Here is a 21,845-nt window from a genome sequence, read left to right on the forward strand (position 1 = left end):
TACTTACATGATTATGCTGAAAGTTTTACTGTCTTGCAGCCCCTCTCCCCAGAGAGAACTACAGACATATGAAAAGATGCTCCACATCACTACTCATCAGAGAAATGCAAATTAAAACCACAGTGAGATATCACCTCACACCTGTCAAGAATGGCTGTCATCAATAAATCAACAAGTAATGGTATTGAAGAGGATGTGGAGAAGAGAGGACCCTCATGCACTGTTGGTGCAGCCCTCGTGGAAAGCAGGATGGAGTTTCCTCAAAAATTTAAAAATGCAACTGCCTCAAGACCCAGCAATTCCACTTCTGGGAATATATCCCAAGAAACCAGAAACACTAATTAGAATTAATATATGAAAATAGGGGTTCATTGCAACATTATTTACAATAGCCAAGATTTGGAAGCAGTTCAAGTGCCCCTGAAGATGAAAGGATAAAAATGCTGTGGCATATTTACGCAATGGTATACTACTCAGCCATAAAAAAAAAAGAAGGAAATCTTACACCTTGTTATAGCATGGATGGACTTGGAGAGCATTATGCTAAGTGAAATAAGCCAGTCCGAGAAAGACAAATATCATGTGATTTTACGTATATGTGGAATCCAATGAATAAAATAAACGAACAACCATAATAGGAACAGATCCATAGATACTGAGACAGACTGATAGCTGCCAAAGGGGAAGGGGGTTAAGGGGCTTGGTGAAAAAGGTGAAGGGATTCAGTAAAGAAGAGAAAGAAATCCCTTTAGACCCAGGCAACAATTGGAGATTACCAGAGGGGGGGCTATGGGGGAGGTAGAAGAGGGTAAAGAGGGAATAAATGGGATGGAAGGAGACTTGATTTGGGATGGTGAACACACGATATATACTATACAGATGATGTATCATAGAATTGTACACCTGAAACTTATACAATTTTATTAATCAATATCACCCCAATAAATTCAATAAAAATAAAAAAATCAAAGAAATCACATTATAGGTTTATGTTTTTTAAAATCTCAGTATTTGTGATTTCAAAACAGAGGAACTAATGTTTATCAGGAAGTTACCTTATCCCTAGGAGTGCAAGGCACAAGGGACTTTAAAAATTCTAATTTATTCTTTGGTTTGACCTATTGACTCTGTGCTCTCTTAAGCTTGGCTAATTCAAGTTGGACGGCTCTCTAATTAAAGCTTTAGAAGTTAAATATAAGGAAATCAAATAGCAGCCTTCAAATGAGATAAACTTAAGTGAAAGAACTGTATGGGGTATTAGTATCTTCATTTTATTATAAATAAAGAAAAAAGCAAACTTTTCTTCTGCAGTCGCAGGCCACTTACCAAGCGCCCGAGGTTGTAGTAACAGTCGGGGTACTTCCTCCTGTGTCGGATTGCTGTCCGGTAGCTGTGCTCGGCAGCTTCGAACCGTTTCAGGCTGTTCTGCACGATGCCTAAGTTCATCCACGCTGCAGCAAAGTCCGGCCTGGAAGAGCAGTTTGAAAAGGAAAACAAGGAAGAGAAAGGCTCAGGCCCTCATTTCTTTGCCACGAGCAGAATTCTAAAAACAATGCTTACTGTATTTGTACAGCCAAAGACAGCAGCTCCTCCGCTTCTTGTAGCTCATTCCTTTCCTTTAAAATATTTCCAAGGTTATTCATGGCATGAACATACTTGGGATTTAATCTGAAAGTGAAGAGAAGAAACCAAGCCATCTGTTAATGTTCAGTTGTCTTCACTAAGCTCTCAGGAATTGGCAAGGGTATCTTAAAGTTGGGGTCGTTAAGGAGACAGCTTTTTATTTTTAAATATACTTGTATTGATTTTAGAGGGAAAAGGAGAGACAGAAACATCAACGATGAGAGAGAATCATTGATTGGCTGCATCCTGTACGGCCCTCACTGGGGATTGAGCCCACAACCCAGGCATGTCCCCTTGACCGGGATTGAACCTATGAACCATCAGTCCACAGGCCGATGCTCTATCCACTGAGCCAAACTGGCTAGGGTAAGGGGACAGGTATTTAACTTTAGAAAGTTAAAAGAGTCTATAATAATAAAAGCATGATATGCTAATTAGACCAGACAGTCGAACGACCTTACAGAAGCCACTGTGGCAGGGGCTGAGGCAGAAGTGGTTAGGGGTGATCAGGCAAGCAGGCAGAGTGCTCAGGGGCAATCAGGCAGAGTTGTTAGATGCGATCAGGCAGGTAGGCAGGCAAGTGGTTAGGGGTGATGAGGCAGGCAGGCAGAGGTGGTTAGGGGAGAACAGGCAGGTAGGTGAGCAGTTAGGGGTGATGAGGCAGGCAGGCAGAGTGGTCAGAGGCAATTAGGAAGACAGGTGAGTGGTTGGTGTGATCAGGCAGGCAGAGGGGTTAGAGGCAATCAGGCAGGCAGGCGAGTGGTTAGGGGCGATCAAGCAGGTAGGCAGGTGAACGGTTAGGAGCCAGCAGTCCCAGATTTCGAAAGGGCAGTTGGACATCCCCCGAGGGGTCCTGGATTGTGAGAGGGTGCAGGTCGGGCTGAGGGATCCCCTCCTCTATGCACAAATTTCATGCACCGGGCCTCTAGTGCATATATATAAATGAGACAGAATGCCTTCAGTACCTTACAGCTTCCCTGTAATATCTGATGGCAGCTGTTTGATTGCCTTTGTCAGCCAGGTTTTTGCCAACATTGTAGTGAACCTGAAAACAGAGATAAAAACCTGGTCATTAGCTGATAAGATTTCTTCTTCAGAATAGGGATAACTATCATATCTTCTAAATGAAAACAAAAGGTAATGGTATTTAAAACCAAAACAACCCCACCCCTCCCACCCGGCCCCCGGGCACCAGAACTTTAGCTAAAACCCTACAGACGTGGCTAGGGGCTTGCGAAACCGTGTAAGAAAAGAATAGAAGAAAGGGAGATAACAATCAGGGATGCCGCGGGTGACAGAAACGTGCACTACTGCACAGCACATTGCATAATTTAAAACTTCCTGGCCCAAATTACTGTCCATTCGTAGGTGCAATCATCTTTAAATCATAGCTCGGAGGCTGGTTAACGCCACGGTCAGCTGTTGAAAAGTATGCTCTAAATGGTTTGATTTTGTGCCTCTCCCAGCCCCAGCGGAGACACGTTACTCCACCTCCTGGCCCCTCACACAAAAGAACCAAATCTGGAGAATCCAGCCGGGGAGGGATGTGCCTGTGGTCCCCAGAATACAAAGAGAGCTCTGAGGCACGCTCCCGCCTCTTCCACCCAGAGCTCCCGCTGCTTTCCTTTGTTCCGGGGAAATTCTGTTTTCTCAATAAAAAGCTCAAACAAAGAGTTCAAGTGCCCTCTGCAGCACAGACGGTGTTCTGCCAGACACCCTCTGCCAGACACCTGCAAGGCGAGATGCGGGAAGATGAGGGAGGGCGAGGGCACTCTGGGCATTCAGGCTGCCGTCATTTCTGTTCTGGGGCACTCCTTAACAACCTGACGGCGCTCAGAAGGAAGCACTGGCACACGGGTTGGCCCAGAGGCCAGCCGTATCCTCGGGGTTATGGGAGGGGAAGTATTTGAACAGAAAACAGCTGCCTGGATAACCCACCTTAAAAAGACAAAACAAAATAACCCGGCCACCATTTACTTAAAATAGTGTTTAAAAGAATGAGTGATTTCTGTTTCCGGGGAAGGGACGAGACTGAAAAACCCTATTTAGACGTGAGCTTTCCCTCCAGCCTTTGTGATTCCTGAGCTGAGGCAATGACCCAGCACAGAAGCCACAGAGAAAGCCAGCTGCGGCCCGAGGACGTGTGAGTGCAAAGGAGGTAAAAGCCACAGTAACGGAAGGCGGTTTCAACACCAGCAACAAAACCAGCTCGTTTCAAACATCCTGCCAAGGGTGGATGTTAAATCTAAAATCTTCTAAGCACCTGAAAATCCTATAATCTATCCCGGATCCCTCCTTAAAGGAAATGCCTCATTGTGGGATGTGATCCTTTCATTGTTAAAAGAGAGTTTAGAATTGTATCCCAGAGTTGACACAAAAGTGACACACACATTAAAGCCTTAAAAACTAGAAATGGCTGAAACCGGTTTGGCTTAGTGGATAGAGCTTCGGCTTGCGGACTGAAGGGTCCCGGGTTCGATTCCGGTCAGGGGCATGTACCTTGGTTGTGGGTACATCCCTGGTGGGGGGTGTGCAGGAGGCAGCTAACTGATGATTCTCTCTCATCGATGTTTCTAGCTCTCTAACCCTCTCCCTTCTTCTCTGTAAAAAATCAATAAAATATATTAAGACAAAAACAAAACAAAACAAAAAACATCTAGAAATGACTGTCAACTTAGGTAGATACATGGCATTTCACCACAGTAAGCTCAAGGAATTTAATTTCCATTTGGCTCAATTCAGTCACTAATACTGAGTGCGTACCATATGCAAAAGCACTGTTCAAACGAAGACCAAGCACTGCCTAGACATTGCAAACTTTTGAGAAAGATGAGCCTGTTTGTAAATCTGGGCCTATTCCAGAACCAGGTGTCAACTGCTTACTTAATATTCATTGAACATAAAGTAGATACCAGTGCAAAAACTGTACCTCCTGTAATGGAGTTGAAGGAAACCAGTGTCTTCCTAATGAGATCTCTGCCCTGAAATCAACCTAGCTTTTTTTTTCCTAAACAAAAGAAAGTAAAGACAATTTTATAACATTTCAATTTATAGTGGAAAGTAAAAACGTAAAATATAATCTCTCCTTTGCTCGGACTGAATGGCATCACTAAAAAAAGTTCTTAGAAAGGACTATCACCACCAGGTCCATTTTTGAAGAAGACATAGAATTACTGTGGGTGTGCCCATGTGTGCACACCCTGTGTTTTCTGGTCTACAACATATGAAGTCATGTCAGTAGGACACATAGATACCCTGTTTCCCTGAAAATAAGACAGTGTCTTATATTAATTTTTTCTCCCAAAGTTGCGCTAGGTCTTATTTTCAGGGGATGTCTTATCTTTCCATGTGCTAGGTCTTATTTTCAGAGGATGTCCTCTTTTCGGGGAAACACGGTAGGTTCCATACACATGCCCCATTTCTCACCTCCCCCATTTACTGGAGTAACTTATATCATATCAGGTCTCCATCTAGCCACTCAGATCACTAAGCTAGATAACACCAGTTCCATTTTTCTATGCCTCACTTTCTCCCATCCTATCTAATAAAAGAGTAATATGCAGATTGACCATCACTCCAACACACAATATGGCTGCCCCCATGTGGTCAAAGATCCTGCCCCCATGTGGACACAAGATGGCCACCACATGATGGCCAGCAGGGAAGGGCAGTAGGGAGGGACCAGGCCTACAAGGGAGGGCAGTTGTGGGTGATCAACTCTGCAGGGGAGGGCAGTTAGGCTGGCAGAGAAGGGAAGTTGGGGGCAAACAGGCTGGCAGGGGAGCAGTTAGACATCAATCAGGCTGGCATGGGAGTGGCCAGGGGGTGATCAGGCTGGCAGGCAGAAGCGGTTAGGGGCAATCAGGAAGGCAGGCAGGTGAGCAGTTGGGAGCCAGCAGTCCTCGATTGTGAGAGGAATGTCCGACTGCTCACTTAGGCAGTGAGAACCGGCAGTCGGACATCCTCGAAGGGCCCCAGATTGGAGAGGGTGTAGGCTGGGCTGAAGGCCCTCCCCCCATGCATGAATTTCATGCACTGGGCCTCTAGTTTATAATAATAACAACAACAATAATAATAATAATAATAATATACTCTCTCTAAAAACCTTAAAGGGAATATAAGGAGATTAATGATAGAGCCACTACAAAGAAATTTGAGTTTCTTTTGGAAAGAAATACATAAATAGGAGACATAATTTCTGCTATTCAAATACCAAGTAAAAATAAAACAAATCTATTAACATGCATAAAATTAAATCACAGACAATTTGTTTTTAGTAATGGGTAGGCAAACAAATCAAATTAATGCTAAGTTTAAAATAATTCACTTTTTTTTTAATCTAAGTCTCTTAGCTATAAAGCATGATCAAGGGTTTTTTTAAATCCACAAAAAAAAAGACAAGAAGTCAGTATTTTTTATGCTATTCTTTGCTTCAAGGTCACAATAAGATGTCAACTACTCATTAGATTTGCTCATATAACTTTACCTGAAATCACTGCTTTTTCGTAGAGAATGTAAAAACGAGAGAGCTGTAGGAAGCTCTTTGTTTCTACCTCCTGAGGGTTCATTTGGAGCATCCAATTCTTATGATCTAAGGCAGAATGAACCCTTACCTATACTAATGAAAGTGTAATATGCAAATCAACATATCCGTTCTGAACAGCAGAACGACTGAACAGCGGAACGACATCCAGATAAACTTCCAGACAACCTTCCAGATGAAGCCAGGGCTGTGAGGGCCGAGACCTTGCACGAATTTTGTGCATGGGCCTCTAGTTTAGTAATAATGATCTCCATGAACAGACATCCTTCTAACCTAACCCCTTGGGATCCCACTTTGAGCAAGTAACATTCCCTTCTTGTCAGTGAATGTGACAACCAAAACTAAGATGAGCCTAAGAAAGCCAGCATTTCTTGAGCACCTGCTATGTTCTCACTACCCTGTGAGGCCATGTCAGATGCCAGGTTTCTGGAAGGCCTCGACACAAACTCAAGAGATGGGCATTATTGGCCCCCTTTACTAAGGGCATTGAAAGTTCAAAAAAGTTTAGTGTCGTCCAAGCAGGCAGAGCCAATGAAGCGAAGAGCTTGGATTCAGGAAGAATCCAAGCGGAAAAATTCCTTCCAGACGGCTTCAACAAAAACACTACCCATTTTAAAATCTATACATTTTTAAAAAAATATATATTTTATTGTTTTTGTACAGAGAGGAAGGGAGAGAGATAGAGAGCTAGAAACATCGATGAGAGAGAGTCATCGATCAGCTGCCTCTTGCACACCCCCCACTGGGGATATGCCCGCAACCAACGTACATGCTCTTAACCGGAATCGAACCCTGGTCCCTTCAGTCCCCAAGCCGACGCTCTATCCATTGAGCCAAACCGGTTTTGGCTAAAATCTATACATTTATTTCCCCCCAGCCCCGTGGTCGGCAAACTGTGGCTCGCGAGCCACATACGGCTTGTAGGCCCCTTGAGTGTGGCTCTTCCACAAAATACCACAGCCTGGGCAAGCCTATTTTGAAGAAGTGGCATTAGAAGTTTAAGTTTAAAAAAATTGGCTCTCAAAAGAAATTTCAATCGTTGTACTGTTGATATTTGGCTCTGTTGACCAATGAGTTTGCCAACCACTGCCCCAGCCTAACAAAAGGAATTATGAGCAGGGAAACCACAGGTGACACAAATGTGTAGCAGCACTATCACATAGCACAATTTAAACTTCCTGAATCCAGCCGAGACCGGTTTGGCTCAATGGATAGAGCGTTGGCTTGGGGATTGAAGGGACCCGGGTTCGATCCCGGTCAAGGGCATGTACCTTGGTTGCGGGCATATCCCCAGTAGGGGGTGTGCAAGAGGCAGCTGATCGATGACACTTTCTCATCGATGTTTCTAGCTTTCTATCTCTCTTCCTTCCTCTCTGTACAAAATCAATAAAATATATTAAAAAAATAAAATAATAAAATAAAATAAAAAAAATAAACTTCCTGAATCCAATGATTGTCTATTTGTAGGTACTATCACCTTCCAATGATGGCGTGAGACTGGTGGATGCTATGGCCAGAGCATGTAGTATTTTAAAAAGCGTGCTCTGTGTGATTCAGCTGTGGCCCGCCTCCAGCGCAGCCTGGATGTGTGGTGTTAGCTCCCCTGCCACCACTTCAAAAGGAGGTAACACTTCCTTTCAGTAAACCCTTGCTTCACTGACATTGTCTTTTTTAAATGTATTTTTACTGATTTTTTTTTTAGAGAGACAGGAAGGGAAAAGGGAGAAAGAGAAAATACGTCGATATGAGATCAAAACATCTACAGACTGTGTCACACATTCCCCCTACTGGAGATCGAACCCACAACACTCCCAGGCACGTGCCCTGACTGGGAATCACACCAGCAACCTTCCGGTGCTCAGGATGAAGCCCCACCGAGTCCTACTGGCCAGGGCAGATACTGCTTGGCTTTAATAGCTTCTTCTGAATTATTTTGGCTCAGGGGAATTTTAATACATTTTTATCAAAAGAGAGAGAGAGAGAAACCCAGACTTATGCTAGATTCTGTCTGAAGGCAAACATTCTTCTTATTCAGTCTTGGAATGGAAAACAATTTCCTAGGAACGTCTCTCTAAGGACACAGGGCAGCCAACGCACCTTGGCATTGAGAGGGCACACAGACAGGGCGCTTCTGAAGAGCTGTTCTTCGCTCCGCCACTCGCCACTGCGAATGATGCACCTCAGCGTGTTTAGGAACAGAATCCCCAGTACGAGAGCAGTGATCAGTTTCTTGAGAACAGAGAGACATGGTAAATGTCGTGAGGAAACTCCGTCCAACCATCCAACCACCTGGTTCCGAAGGGCCCCCTCCTGGCCAGTACCTTTCTCGGCGTGAGTTTGCCGAGGGCGCCGCACCCGAGCGTCAGCAGCATGCAGTACCCCGCGCTGGGCAGGTACAGCACTCTCTCCGCCACCACGAAGCCCACGCGGAAGAACAGGTTACTTGCGGGGAGAAATGGGATAACGAGGAATCCCAGGCCCAGCGTGAGGATCCTGGAAAATGAGTAATTATATGCAAATGGCTATTTGTAACTATCTCAAGAAAACGTGCTACTCAACATGAAAATAATAATAAAGGCTTCCCCCCTCCCCCATGCCATCCATTGAGAAAAGGTACTGGCAGCAGCAAAACGCTGTCATCAGCAGAGAGGGTTTAGCCTGGCAATATTAAAAGAAGGTGTAGCCGAAACCGGGTTGGCTCAGTGGATAGAGTGTTGGTCTACGGACTGAAAGGTCCCGGGTTTGATACCGGTCAAGGGTGTGTACATTGGTTGTGGGCACATCCCCATTGGGAAGTGTGCAGGAGGCAGCTCATTGATGTTTCTCTCTCATGGATGTTTCTAACTTACTATCCCTCTCATTTCCTGTCTGTAAGAAAATCAATAAAATATATCTTAAAAAAAAAAAAGATGTAAAAATCTCACAGAGGCACTCAGCATCAAGCATAAGGATAAAGTCACACGATTCATAACAATGAGGTTAGAATGACTCTGTTTGTGAGGCCTTCTTAATTCATCTACTCCTAACACACCTCAAACCATGTGGGTATTGAACAGCTCAGTCGATGTTGGTCCCAATTAGTTTAACATAGTTTATATAGGGGGAAAAAATTCACCTATGAACTTAACAGGGATAATATTAATTAATTAGCTTCAACTTTATAAAACCTGAAATAAACTAATATCATCTTGGGGGTTACAACCCAAAAAGTTCAGTCAAGTAGAAGGCGGCTGGACCAGGCTATCATTTCTAAGGTCCCATATGATACAAGAGGATGAATTGGGAAACTAGGTCAAATTTGCTGGCTCCTTCCTGGTCCCTGTGCCTACAGTATGTTAAAAATAAAGTCTAATGGCACACGTATAAATGAACTGGGGCAGAAGTTTGTCGACTTTTAGAATTACGAACCAATTTAAAACTTGAACCTTAATTGATTTTGAGAAATTACTAATCTAAATCCATACTTCTATGAAAAGGAAATCATCTTAAATCATTTTCTTTCTCACGAAACACATTTGTTTTTCCTCCAATTTTATTCTCAATAACCTCCCCCCCCCCCCCCGTCCCCCTTTTTTTTTTTTTGGTGAGAAAAGAAGAGTCTCTTTGGGGTAGCAGTTTATTTTGTCCCAAACAACAACAGAAAGAATCACTATGGCAATCACCAGGGTTTTCTGAAGGAGAACTGTGAAATAACGGGCACCACACACATCAATTACACCCTCTGTTCTGACCATAAATTACTCTTTACCACCTGCCGAGAAAAGGATCTCAAAATGCTACTTACTTCAGGCGGAGGGGAGGAGGGGGAGATAAGGCAGTCATCCATACCCCCTATCCCAAGTTCACTCCCCACCAGTTGGAGCCAGCGATGGGTTCCGAGTGGGTGAACTCCTCCTCGTCAAAAATACGCACCAGAAATGAATGTCCGCAGACATTACTTCCACAGGATCGTTAAAACAGGATCGGTGATGGATTCAGCAAAATGCTTCTGACTTAACCCGGGGCGGGAGTTAAAACTCGGCGCTGTCTCTTACCTTCTCCTGTGACTGTCTGCAGAGCACAGGGCGTGGCATACGAGGCCAATTAGGCAGAACCAGAGTGCTGCCAGTGCAATTACCCTCCAGTCCCCGGCAGACTTAATGAGGGGGATGCAGCCCATTGACCAATCAAAGCAGAGCCACCAGGGGCACAGCAGCAGCCAGGCATTCAAGGAATAGTAGTAATTATAGTTTATGGCCTGTCAGTCAAAAGGAAAACAAACATTTACTTCATACTAAACTTGAAAATGTACGTATGTGTCCTAACTTCACTTGGGAGGCATCCGCAGGCTTCTCTTCCAGGAGAGCAGTGAGAGAAGATAAAATGTGGCCACTTTCGACGTTGGGCGAGGGGCTCTAATTTGCAATTTATGAAAATGCACGGAGATTTTAAGAGAGAAAAACGCAGCGTAGCCGCCAGACTCTGCTATACAGCTATCCCGTTTCTGATCAGACTGTGACCCACTTGCGTAGAGAGGCCCGAAGTCTGTGACCCAGGAAATCTGAGGCCCGGGGGTCACCTGTGTGCCTCACAACGTAAGACCAGGATTCCATGCTGTTCCTCTTGGTTTCCGTCTCTGTGAAACGCACTGCTCTATGAAAGCGCCGGCACCCTGGCCTTCAGAGAGAGCCAACCTTTGCAATGGAGTCTTGACACCATTAGACTTTTAAAGGCACCACTGACACGGCTATATTTTATCTTAACCCCGCCATGCCAATTTCCTTTATAACGAAAGTCTCGGGGTTAGGAGACACTAATGAGGCCGGCGAGAAGCCTGACGTTAGAAGGAACCTCTCCATTTTGATTAGAATGGAAATACAGGGGGGCTTCCGCCTGCTCAAAGCCTGGCTCCATCCTGGAGTGTCCTTCGTGATGGCAAACAAACACGGAGGGGTTCCGCTGATTAGGGGTTTTGTGGGTGTGCTGGGTGAAAGGCAGGGGAACTGGGTGGACACGCCCGGAACTCACCCTGACCACCATGCTGTCGGCGAAGGAGGCGGGGTTGTCCACCTCGGTGAAGGGCGGCGGGCCGGTGCCCATGATCTTCCAGCGCACGTAGAGCACCCCGGCTCCCCCCAAAGCCAGGAGGGCCATTCTGGAGAGGAGACCCCCGTTTCTGAGCACGCCAATGCTCTGCAAAGACACCGCAAAGCCCCCCATGTCACAGATTTTCAAACAGAAGTGTGGCCCAGCCAGGCACAATTCTACCTGAACTGTGCTGACACTGTGCTTTAAAAGGCTGGCTATTTTAGAATTCAGACGCGCAGGAAGGACTTTGAAAATGGCATTTTAAATCAGCTGGTACTTGACATTTTCCGTGTCTGGGCTGGAGACAAAAAGTACACACTCACTTCTAATGACTTGTCCTTGTGTAGTGCCTTCTGGACGATTTCCAGGACGTTTAATTTGCCGATCACCAAGATGTCAAAGACCGCATTTAAGCCCTGAGGAGGCAAAACAAGGCAATCAAGGATGTGAGTGCCTAACTTTGATTAGGTAGCAATTATATACTGCGTGATTATATTGTTACATCTAGGTGAGGAATAGAGTGGATCAGCTCTTGGAAAAACAACCATTGTTCCTACAAAATTAGTTCATAGTAATATGTCAAATTTATTAGCTAATAAATACCTGTTAGTCATAATTTCATAGTCGGCATGTTGGAATACTGTAAGATTTGGGATAACTTAGAAATTTGGACCTCCTCAAAGGTTGTTCCTTCCCTCCTTTTCCTGTTATCCGGGAAGTTCCCTTTTTAATGACACAACCTGTAACGGGCCGCGTACTCTTTCACTAGGACGTGTCAGTACGTCACGCCAGGAGGACGTAATTTCATATTATTTTTTATTTATTTATACTTAATAAAAATAAATGAAATATATATTTTTTCGTTTATTCATATATATAAAGCACAAGGGAAAATACAAAATTACAAAAAAAAATAGAAAAGAATACCGACAAAAAAAAATGGACACGTCGAATTAAAAAATTATAAATTTTACAAACAATGATAAAGATTACAAAAAATAGCCGAAACCGGTTTGGCTCAGTGGATAGAGCGTCGGCCTTTGGACCTAAAGGTCCCGGGTTCGATTTCGGTCAAGGGCACATACCTTGGTTACTGGCACATCCCCAGTGGGGGGTGTGCAAGAGGCAGCTGATCAATGTTTCTCTCTCCTCTCATCAATATTTCTAACTCTCTATCCCTCCCCTTTCCTTCCTCTCTGTAAAAAATAAATAAAATATTTAAAAAAAAATTACAAAAAATATATACCGTCCCTCTCGGGGCGCAACATATATTTCAAGGACATATTCATACGTCCTACCCATTCCCGATATTGTTTACATTTGACGTATGTATAGGTCCCGCTTGGTTAACAGGTTAATTGACATAACAGAGTGGTTATGTGGGCAGTTATTATGCCTAAGAAGACAAAGGCAGCCATCAACCTCAGAAACCCAGCCACATAAGTAAAGACATCTCAGGAACCCCAGGAACCCCAGGAGCTGACAACTTCAGCAAGGGCAGCAGAAGCAGGAGCAGAACATGCACAAGGTGCACAAGGGTCTGTGATGGGCTGTTGGAGATCCCTTAGCTTCAGACTCCTAAATGTCCACCAGCTTGCTATACTTCTTATTTTCTGTAATCCTCACCCAAGGATATATTTTACTGATTTTAGAGAGAGGGGAAGTGGGGAACAAAGGGAAAGAGTTAGTTAGATAGATAGATAGATAGATAGATAGATTAGTTGCCTCCCACACACATCCAGCCGGGGGATTGAATTCGCAACCTAGGTATGTGCCCTGACCAGGAAATCTACTGTCTGCACTGCAATGGACTTCCCAGGCAGAACTCTGCCCACTCAAGATAAAGTGGTCAGAATATACCTGGTGCATTTGGACAACACCGCCCCTAAATGACTTGTGGCCTTCTAATATGGGGCTTAGTGGCAAAGATCATACATCATCAGAAGCCAGTGGTGATTCATGGTTTTCCGAGCAAGGATGACATTCCTACTTAGCCCTCTCCCAGAAATGCTGGGAGCCTTTCATTATCCAATACATGGGCCAGCGCTGGATTAATCGTTTCAAGAACCCTGATTTCCTGATTTCGTTCACCCAAGCGACACATGATTTAGTGGGTCACAGGAGACCATTTCTGCACGGGTGTGAACCGTTTTCCAGGAGGCAGAGCTCCCTGTGGAGCGGCTGCCGCCACTGTCTTTTCACACAGTCTGTGCTTCTGCCTGTGAGCTGTAGGACAGTCACCACGGGGGACGGGGCCTGGCTGTCAGGAGCACTGAGCCAAGCACAAGTCTGGCCCTCCCTCCTCCTTCCCACTTAAATGTGCCCTCAAAATGTCCACACCCTCAAAATGTCCATACCCTCAAAATGTCCATGGTCGTTTTTATTTATTTATTTATATTTTTATTGATTTTTTACAGAGAGGAAGGGAGATAGTTAGAAACATCGATGAGAGAAAAACACTGATCAGCTGCCTCCTGGCACACTTCCCACTGGGGATGTGCCCGAAACCAAAGTACATGCCCTTGACCGGAATAGAACCTGGGACCCTTGAGTCCACAGGCCAACGCTCTATCCACTGAGCCAAACCGGTTTCGGCAAAATGTTCACGTTCTTATCGAATTTTTGAAAACAGCTGAATTTCACCGTGTCCTTTTTCACATAAATTCAAACGTCAACAGGAATCACCGTGGGTCCCTGCTAAGTGGAGATTCTGACGCAGCAGTCCTGGTGTGGGGTTTGAAACCTACATTTCTAGAAAGTCCCAGGTGATGCTGATGCCACTGCGCTTCAAACACCCGGAGGAGTATGGGTGCAGAGCGGTGGTTCCCAAGAGGATGATTTTGCCTCTCAGGGGATGTGTGACTATGTTGGGAGACATTTTCGGTTGTTACATTTGAGGGAGTCCTACTAGAGGCCAGGCATGCTGCTAAACATCCTACAGAGCACAGGATAGGCCTCCAGAAGACAAGAGATCTAGCCCTGGCTGGTTTGGCTCAGTGGATAGAGTGTTAGCCTGCAGACTGAAGGGTCATGAGTTTGATTCTGGTCAAGAGCATGTACCTTGGTTGTAGGTTTGATTCCCTGGCCCTGGTCGGGTGCATGCAGGAGGCAACTAATTGATGTATCTCTCACATCAATGTCTCTCTTTCTCTCTCTGTCTCTCCCCCTCCCTTCCACTCTTTCTCAAAATCGATGGGAAAATATCCTTGGGTGAGGGTTAACAAAACAAAACAAAAAAAAAAAGATCCAGCCCATGCCAGGCTGGTGTGACTCAGTGGTTGAGAATCAATCTATGAACCAGGAGTCATGGTTCCATTCCCGGTCAGGGCACATGCCCTGGTTGCAGGCTTGATTCCCAATAGGGGGTGTGCAGGAGGCAGCAGATCAATGATTATTTCTCATCATTGATATTTCTCTCTTTCTCCCTTTCCCTTCTCTGAAATCAATAAACACACACACACACACCCTCACTAGAGGCCCGATGCATGAAATTTGTGCAGGGGGCTCGGCCCTCGCAGTCCCGATTTCATCCGGAAGGTTGTCCAAAGGTTGTTCGGCTGTCTGTTCTAATTAACATATTACGCTTTTACTATTATAAATATCAAACATACACACACACACACATATATATACACACACACATATATTAATAATAAAAAGACAAAAAAAGGAAAAAAGATCCAGCCCTAAATGTCAATAATAGCATTTGAGAAACCCTGGCTTAGCGCAAACTTTTAAAAAGTAACTCCTGAAATTCAAGGATCTTGTCACAGTAATTCCTTTTACACCATCTTGTACAGTAGATAGCTAACCTTAACATTATGGACCAAGTCCAATAAAACCACTGATCTTTCCTTGACTTGTGTCAAACCCCATGTAGCGCTGACTGCCCTTCCTTCCCCAAGGTATTCCTACATGGGCCATTCATACCCCACACCTTTGTTTTCCATTTCTCTACCTCTGCTCACATCTCTAATTTCTAGATTTCCCTCTAATAATGTAAGGCAGAACACTGGCTAGAATAGAGAAAAAGAGGAAGTAGATTTCAAGGTCTCTCCCTCCCAGGAGCTTCAATTCAAATCAGCTATCGGAGGTGCATGCCTCTCCTCCTCAAAGGCCCTCTCCTCACTCTAACTGGTTTGGCTCAGAGGATGGAGCGTTGATCTGTGGATTGAAGGGTCCCAGGTTCAATTCCGGTCAAGGGCATGTACCTTGGTTGCAGGCACATCCCCAGTGGGGGGTGTGCAGGAAGCAGCTGATCGATGTTTCTCTCTCATTGATGTTTCTAACTCTCTATCCCTCTCCCTTCCACACTGTAAAAAATTAATCAATCATTAGAAAAAAGTCCTCTTCTCTCCTTTCACATTTCCAGTGGAAGCCAAATATAACATGATCTGAACTCAGTACTTCTTTAACCAGGACCAGAAACACTAATGGGGTCAGCCCTCTGTTGCATTTAGGACTGCCCAAATATGAGAGCACCCAAGAAAACCCACCTTTCTCTATGGGACTCTCCAAGAGGACTAATCACCACTCTTTTAAAAAAAATATATTTTATTGATTTTATACAAAAAGGAAGAGAGAGAGATAGAGAGTTAGAAACATCGATGAGAGAGAATCATCGATCAGCTGCCTCTTGCACACCCCCTACTGGGGATGTGCCCACAACCAAGGTACATGCCCTTGACCGGAATCGAACCCAGGACCTTTCAGTTCCCAAGCCGACGCTCTATCCACTGAGCCAAACTGGTTTTGGCTAATCACCACTCTTTAAGGACCTCCCACTCTTCATTCCCAGCAATTGCTAATGATCACCAAATTGAGAGCCAAATTTTTTAAACTTAAACTTCTTCTATCGCCACATCTTCAAAATAGACTCACCCAGGCCATGGTATTCTGTGGAAGAGCCACACTCAAAGGGCCAAAGAGCCACATGTGGCTCGACAGCCGCAATTTGCCGACCACGGCCCAAATGCAACACCAAGATTGTGAGAGCACAAGTAATTGATCCAGAAATGTCTACCACTGTAGCTGGCAATGGGGTGCAATAGAGGAGGTCACACAGGCAGGGCCGGCTTGCTCTGCCTCTACAGGAGGGGGGAGGGTGCGTTCAGAGCAGGTCTTACCAGCACAGTGATCCCCTGCTCTTTGCACAGCATGGCCACCGCGCCCAGAAGGATGCTCAGCAACACCCAGGATGTAGAATGGGTACCGTCCTTGTTACCTGCCGATTCAGAGAAATGACAAACATAGAAATCATACAACCCAGCTCAATTCTATTAGCACTCTAGGAACAAAAAATTCGAAGCATGCACCTCATATCACCACCATTTAAAAACCGGAGTTTGGTCTCTGACAGCATTTCTTTGTCGCTGAGTGTGTGAGGCCCCTGAATTCCTGATGAGATGACACCCTCTAAATGTACACACGTCCCCTCTCAAGGGGAACCCTAGCAGGTGCCCAGAGCCTTTGGGAGGCATTGTAACAAAGCCCTGGCCACAAAGACTCTCATCTAACAGTCCCCATGGGGTAAGCTCTTTCTCCCCAACCTACGGATCACCTAATAGGCCATTCCGACAACAGGTTATGTTGAGAACTCCCACCGAGAGCGGAAGCACAGCACCTGGTTGCATAAGGGCCTCAGCAGTCATAGCTGCTGTCACAAAGGCAGGAGTGATAGGAATGCCTGAGCAGCTCTGAGTCTCTGTTGCGGCTGTGATGGTAGCCTGGGCTCCGAGCATTCAGAGTGTGGAATGGCTCAGACCTGCGACAATGCAGGACCACGGACTGAGGGCTGGCACCCGCCTCACACCCGGGGCCCGATAAAGGCACAGGCCAGCCTGGGCTGCCATCCGGCATGGGGACTCAGGCATCACCAGGAAGACAAAACATCGCCAGACATGCGAAGGCTGCCGTAGGAAGCGTGAGTGGAGCTGAGCTTGAGTAGTAACTCCTGGTCCCTAAATTGCCTTTGAAGAGGGGGTGCCTGGCCAGACACTGCTTGGTGGGTGGTATCTGCAATCTGAGGCCAGAGCTGAGCAGGAGGAGAGGAGAGGAAAAAGGTGGTATTCAACTCTGTTCTTCCTTGCTGTGGCCTTCACCTCCTCATCCAGACAGATGGTGAACAAACATCTAAAAAGACACAGAGTTGAGGTGGGGCAAAATGAGCCTGCGGGGAGGACGAGATTAGCTTGCCTGTGTGTCCGTGAATCTTGGTTTAGTTTTGCCTAAAACCAGAGCTCCTGGTCTGAATTCCAGCTCTGTACCTACTATGGGACCCAGAGCAAGTTACTTATACTCACCGTCTCAGTGACATCACCTAGAAAATGCAGTTAACATTATATATTCCTCGTTTGAGAGGGAAATTTTAGATAGAAATATCTGGACACCCATGCTAAAAATTACATAAATATGCTTGCAAATGCAAAACATATCTCTGGAAAACACACAAGAAACCAACTATATTGGTTTCTGAATAATTTTAAGTAGGAAAATTTGGGTCGGGAGGAAGTCTTCTCATAGTATACATAACATTTTCTTATCTTTAGAATTTTCTTTACTGTGTGCATGCATTAAAAAACCACACATCTAAAAAAAAAAAAAAAGCCACGTGGTATAGAGTGGGGCCACAAAAAGCATTCAATATACGTTGGCTGCACACGAATCAGTAAACCCGCCTGGGGTCCCAGGGAGGCTGTGGTTCCGGCCGCAGCTGCTCATCACCTGGTCAGAAAGATGTGCCCAGCTCATCATGCAGTGAAAAGATGCACTTTGGTTTTCATTAAACTGCTGGGTCATGAAACCAACACTTAAGTGTTTGGGGAGAGAGGGAAGAAGGAAGGAGAGAGAGAAGAGAGAGACTAAAACCAACCCAAGTGTATTTGGCATGGGTGTGTGTCATGGTATAGATTCTGACTGAAGTGATATGAAAAGTCCTGTGAATGTTTAAGACCCAAGAGACAAAGCCAGGGGATGGAAGTCCTAACGGATCCCCAGACTTCCTGTCAGGAACAGCCACGGGCTCTGGAGTGGGAGGGCCTCCGAGCCACACACATTCTAATGTCTCCACCAGCTAAGCGAATTGTGAGCAGGACTAACCCTCCTGTGACCAACACCCACTCGGGCACTGGCAGGAGGCTGGAGGCCCCGTGGGCTCATTGAGAAATGTTCTCATTCACAAACAGGCTCCAGGAGCAGGAGACATTCGGGAACCAAGCAGAAAGGATGCATGCGCTAACGTTTTCTGAACGTTCCATCTTTTCTTCGGAATCTCTGTATATAAAATTTCCAGGCTTCATGTACAAAGAGGCAGGATAGATATAACAGAAAACAATGTTATTGGACTAGGATAGCTGAGGTACGTTGAAGGCTCTCCCCAAGGCCAACGGACCAGCAGCAAAGCCTCATTCACTTGGATTCCACTGTCTCCTAAACCACAATGAACACTCTGGTTTTGAGCCTTTATCCTACTGCCTCCTGGATGAAGGTGACCGTCCTGAGGATAATAACATTTAAGGCTTTGTGATCTGGCCATATCACCTCTCCAGCTTTTTGGGGCCCCCATGACCAGTTCTCCTTGGCTACAATGCCCCTGACAAAACCCAAGCCATTTTATAGAGCTGTCAAATGTCACTTAACGCCATGAAACCCCACCCATGCCCTCCCAGGTAGCGTCCTTTCTCAATTCACCAGTCTTACTCCAAAGTTAAAATAGCAAATGGGTCTACTGTGTGCATGTCTGGTGCCCCTGAGAACAGCATCTGTTTTACCTACCTTAATGCCCCTGGTTGAAACCTACATCAGCTGCAGCATCCTACATTGCCCTTACCATAACCTATCCCTACGTTCCTTACACAGTTTATTATCAATACTTGATTTTCTTCATTTTCCCCAAGACAGGGGTCTTCCAACCTCAGCACTACTATTTGGGCCGGTTAATTCCTTGTGTGGGCTGGGCTACCCTGTGCATTGCAGGATGCTTAGTAGGACCCCTAGTTCTCCCCATTAGATGCCAGTAACATTCGCAGCCTTCAGCTGTGACAAACAAAACATCTCAGATTTTGACAAATGTCCTGGAGACGGGAAAAGAAATGAGACCTTCGCCCTAAATCAGTGCTCCTCACAGCGTGTGGTCCATGGACCTGCCCTTGGATCCTGTTCGAAACAGACTCCCAGGCCCCACCCAGATCTGCAGAGTCAGAAACTGGCCTTTTAACCAGGCCTCCAGGTGATCCTGGTTGAGCTAAAGCCTTGCCTGCCCCTGACAAGGCAACAAGCGGTCCACGACTGACATAACTGTTCACTATCTACCAAAAGGGGCAATAAGCCCACAGATCACAAAACCACAACATGGTAAGTCAAAGCTGGAGTAGTGCTTCTCTGAGGTTTTTGCAGCGATGGAAATGCTGGACTCCTTTCCATAAAGCTTCCAGCAGGGGGCCACCTGGCCTTCCCCTCAGTAATGTGGAGCTAGATGGGTGGGCATTAACTTTGTATGGTAACAGCTCATTTCGTTTTCTAAGCTTTTGGCTGTTAGCATATTCTTCCTTAGAGTGAAAATATGCAGACAACTGTCACTTTCTGGATGTTTCTTCAATTTCAGTGATTATTAAATATTGAGGTCGCATCTCAACAGTGACACTATCAGATCAAAGACAGAATTTCAGTGATCAGTTATAAACCAGTGGTGGCTTCACAGTCAGAAAACCACTTAGACCAGCGCTGCCCAGAAGCATTAATGAGCGCCTGAAATTCACCCGGTTACTACTGACGTGTTTTAGCTGTAAAACACTCACCTGATACTGAACAGTTCAGTATAAAAAAGACCGTAAGATATTTCATAAAACTTTTAAACTGATGTCATGCTGAAATCAGTCATTGGGCTAAATAAAATGTACTGTTCAAATTCATCTCACCTATTTCTTTTGATAATGTGACTAGCACAAACTTTTAAATTACATGTATGGCTCATGCCTTTCTACTGCACAGCACTGTCTATATCACATGACCAAAGACCCAGCTCAGAGATGGAATGGCTGGCACAAGGCTATGTCTGTATACCAAGCCTGCCTTTGAAAACAGGCAATGAGAAATGATTTTGCCTATTTGAATCCAAGTCTTTTCCCCCCAGATTAGCCATTTGGTATTTTATCAGGAGTCGTAAGACTAAGCATTCGCATGCACTTCAGTTTTTCCAGAATCTGAACTGGAAACGTAAGTAATATTTATCAACTATGTTATATAAGTCAAAAGGGTCTCTTTCCAGATGTGTGGCAGGGATGTGCATAACCCATGGCAAGTGTTTCCAGTGAGGTGGTGAACAAGAAAGGGCACATAAAGATTAAACAGTCTGCTCAGGAGCTGGTCCTGGGTTTGGGGACCACCCAGCCCAATAGGCTTCTGGCAATACAACCTGCTGTGGTATCGTTTTACCCAGGGATGTCCCCAAATTAAGATTCTGTTTGAGTTTTTGTCAAAGTGACGAATGCTAATACACAAGGTGACTAATTGCCAATATACAGCATAATCTTGATGAATTTGGACTCTATTTTTTTGTGACTATGTTCTTATTTCGTGACTAATGCAAACCAAACTTATTTCCAAACTTGAGCATTTTAATAAAACAATTGAAACAGATAGTGGTAGGCTACCTTGTGTATAGTTGGCACTCAATAAATATCTGTCCAATCAGTGCTTTCACTTATTTCCATGTGTACCAGAAGTCTTATTTAACTATATTTGTTAAGCAATTTAACGTTTTGGTAATTTAATATAAAAAAGTTAATTTATTTAATGTAAACAAATACAGCCCAAAGTCAAGTCTTTCCACTTTTAATTTAGTCTTTGAAACTCTTCACAATGAAAAGTTCTTTACTGTGTGATTCTTTTTAAAAAAATCAATTAAAAAATTAGATAAGGAATATTAAAAAGGCATAAGAAAAATAGACTATTTTAATTTTAAATTTGGAAGTAACTGTAAAAAATAGTAAAAATAAATCCTGAGAGGCAGATGTGGTGTCCAGTAGTAGTTACATTTATGAATATTTTTATTAAAATAAATCTCCCCCAAATAGGGAATTCTAACTGGTTGGTGCATTGCTCGACAGCATTCTCCATCTCACCTCCATTCAGTCTGCTACATTTTAAGTGCCCAGGAGAAGAGAAAAAAACCCCACAAGCTCTTTTTCCACCACGAGACATCTCCCATCACTTAAGAAGACAACTTGCTCTAAGATAATCATGCAGCATGGGAAACATCAATAGTTTATGATCCAGAATTCAATAGAGATAGGCCTAGAAAACATTTTCCTTATTTCTGTATAGGTCTCTACCATCTAAGATAATTCAACCACTTAGGTAAATGGAGTGCTGGGAGCACGGGGCGGGGGGCGGGGACACAAAAATGCACTCCCTAATGGAAAGATACTTGTCAGTGCTAACACCCACAAGAGCCAACAGATGTGATCCATTTAATGAAGCACGTGCCTCGGATTTGGCACTCTGTTCCAGTGGGAAGATCTTTCGGAAAAAGCACTGCATTATACCAGCTCCCCTCTTCACCACTCAATGCCTGGCATCTCTGCCGCCCTGAAACTGGCACGTCGTGTTGCGT

General features: G+C 44.8%; 1 protein-coding gene across 3 annotated transcripts in view; it reads right to left on the bottom strand.

Annotated features, from left to right (window-relative positions):
* The window catches only part of TMTC4 (transmembrane O-mannosyltransferase targeting cadherins 4), a 60,139-nt gene that overhangs the window by 14,369 nt on the left and 23,925 nt on the right, over positions 1–21,845 (bottom strand). For 2 of the 3 annotated variants that reach the window (XM_045588769.1, XM_045588771.1), the window contains exons 6-14: positions 16,360–16,457; positions 11,557–11,649; positions 11,174–11,338; positions 10,201–10,403; positions 8,488–8,659; positions 8,264–8,395; positions 2,589–2,668; positions 1,561–1,668; positions 1,327–1,468 (exon numbers count right to left, since the gene is read on the bottom strand). In XM_045588769.1, coding sequence (XP_045444725.1) covers positions 1,327–1,468; positions 1,561–1,668; positions 2,589–2,668; positions 8,264–8,395; positions 8,488–8,659; positions 10,201–10,403; positions 11,174–11,338; positions 11,557–11,649; positions 16,360–16,457 — 1,193 coding nt within the window. The remainder of the gene's footprint in view (positions 1–1,326; positions 1,469–1,560; positions 1,669–2,588; positions 2,669–8,263; positions 8,396–8,487; positions 8,660–10,200; positions 10,404–11,173; positions 11,339–11,556; positions 11,650–16,359; positions 16,458–21,845) is intronic. The other variant, XM_045588770.1, reaches the window with a different exon arrangement.

This window comes from Pipistrellus kuhlii, unplaced genomic scaffold (genome assembly GCF_014108245.1).
Source record: "Pipistrellus kuhlii isolate mPipKuh1 unplaced genomic scaffold, mPipKuh1.p scaffold_m20_p_3, whole genome shotgun sequence".
In the NCBI taxonomy this organism is placed as follows: Eukaryota; Metazoa; Chordata; class Mammalia; order Chiroptera; family Vespertilionidae; genus Pipistrellus; species Pipistrellus kuhlii.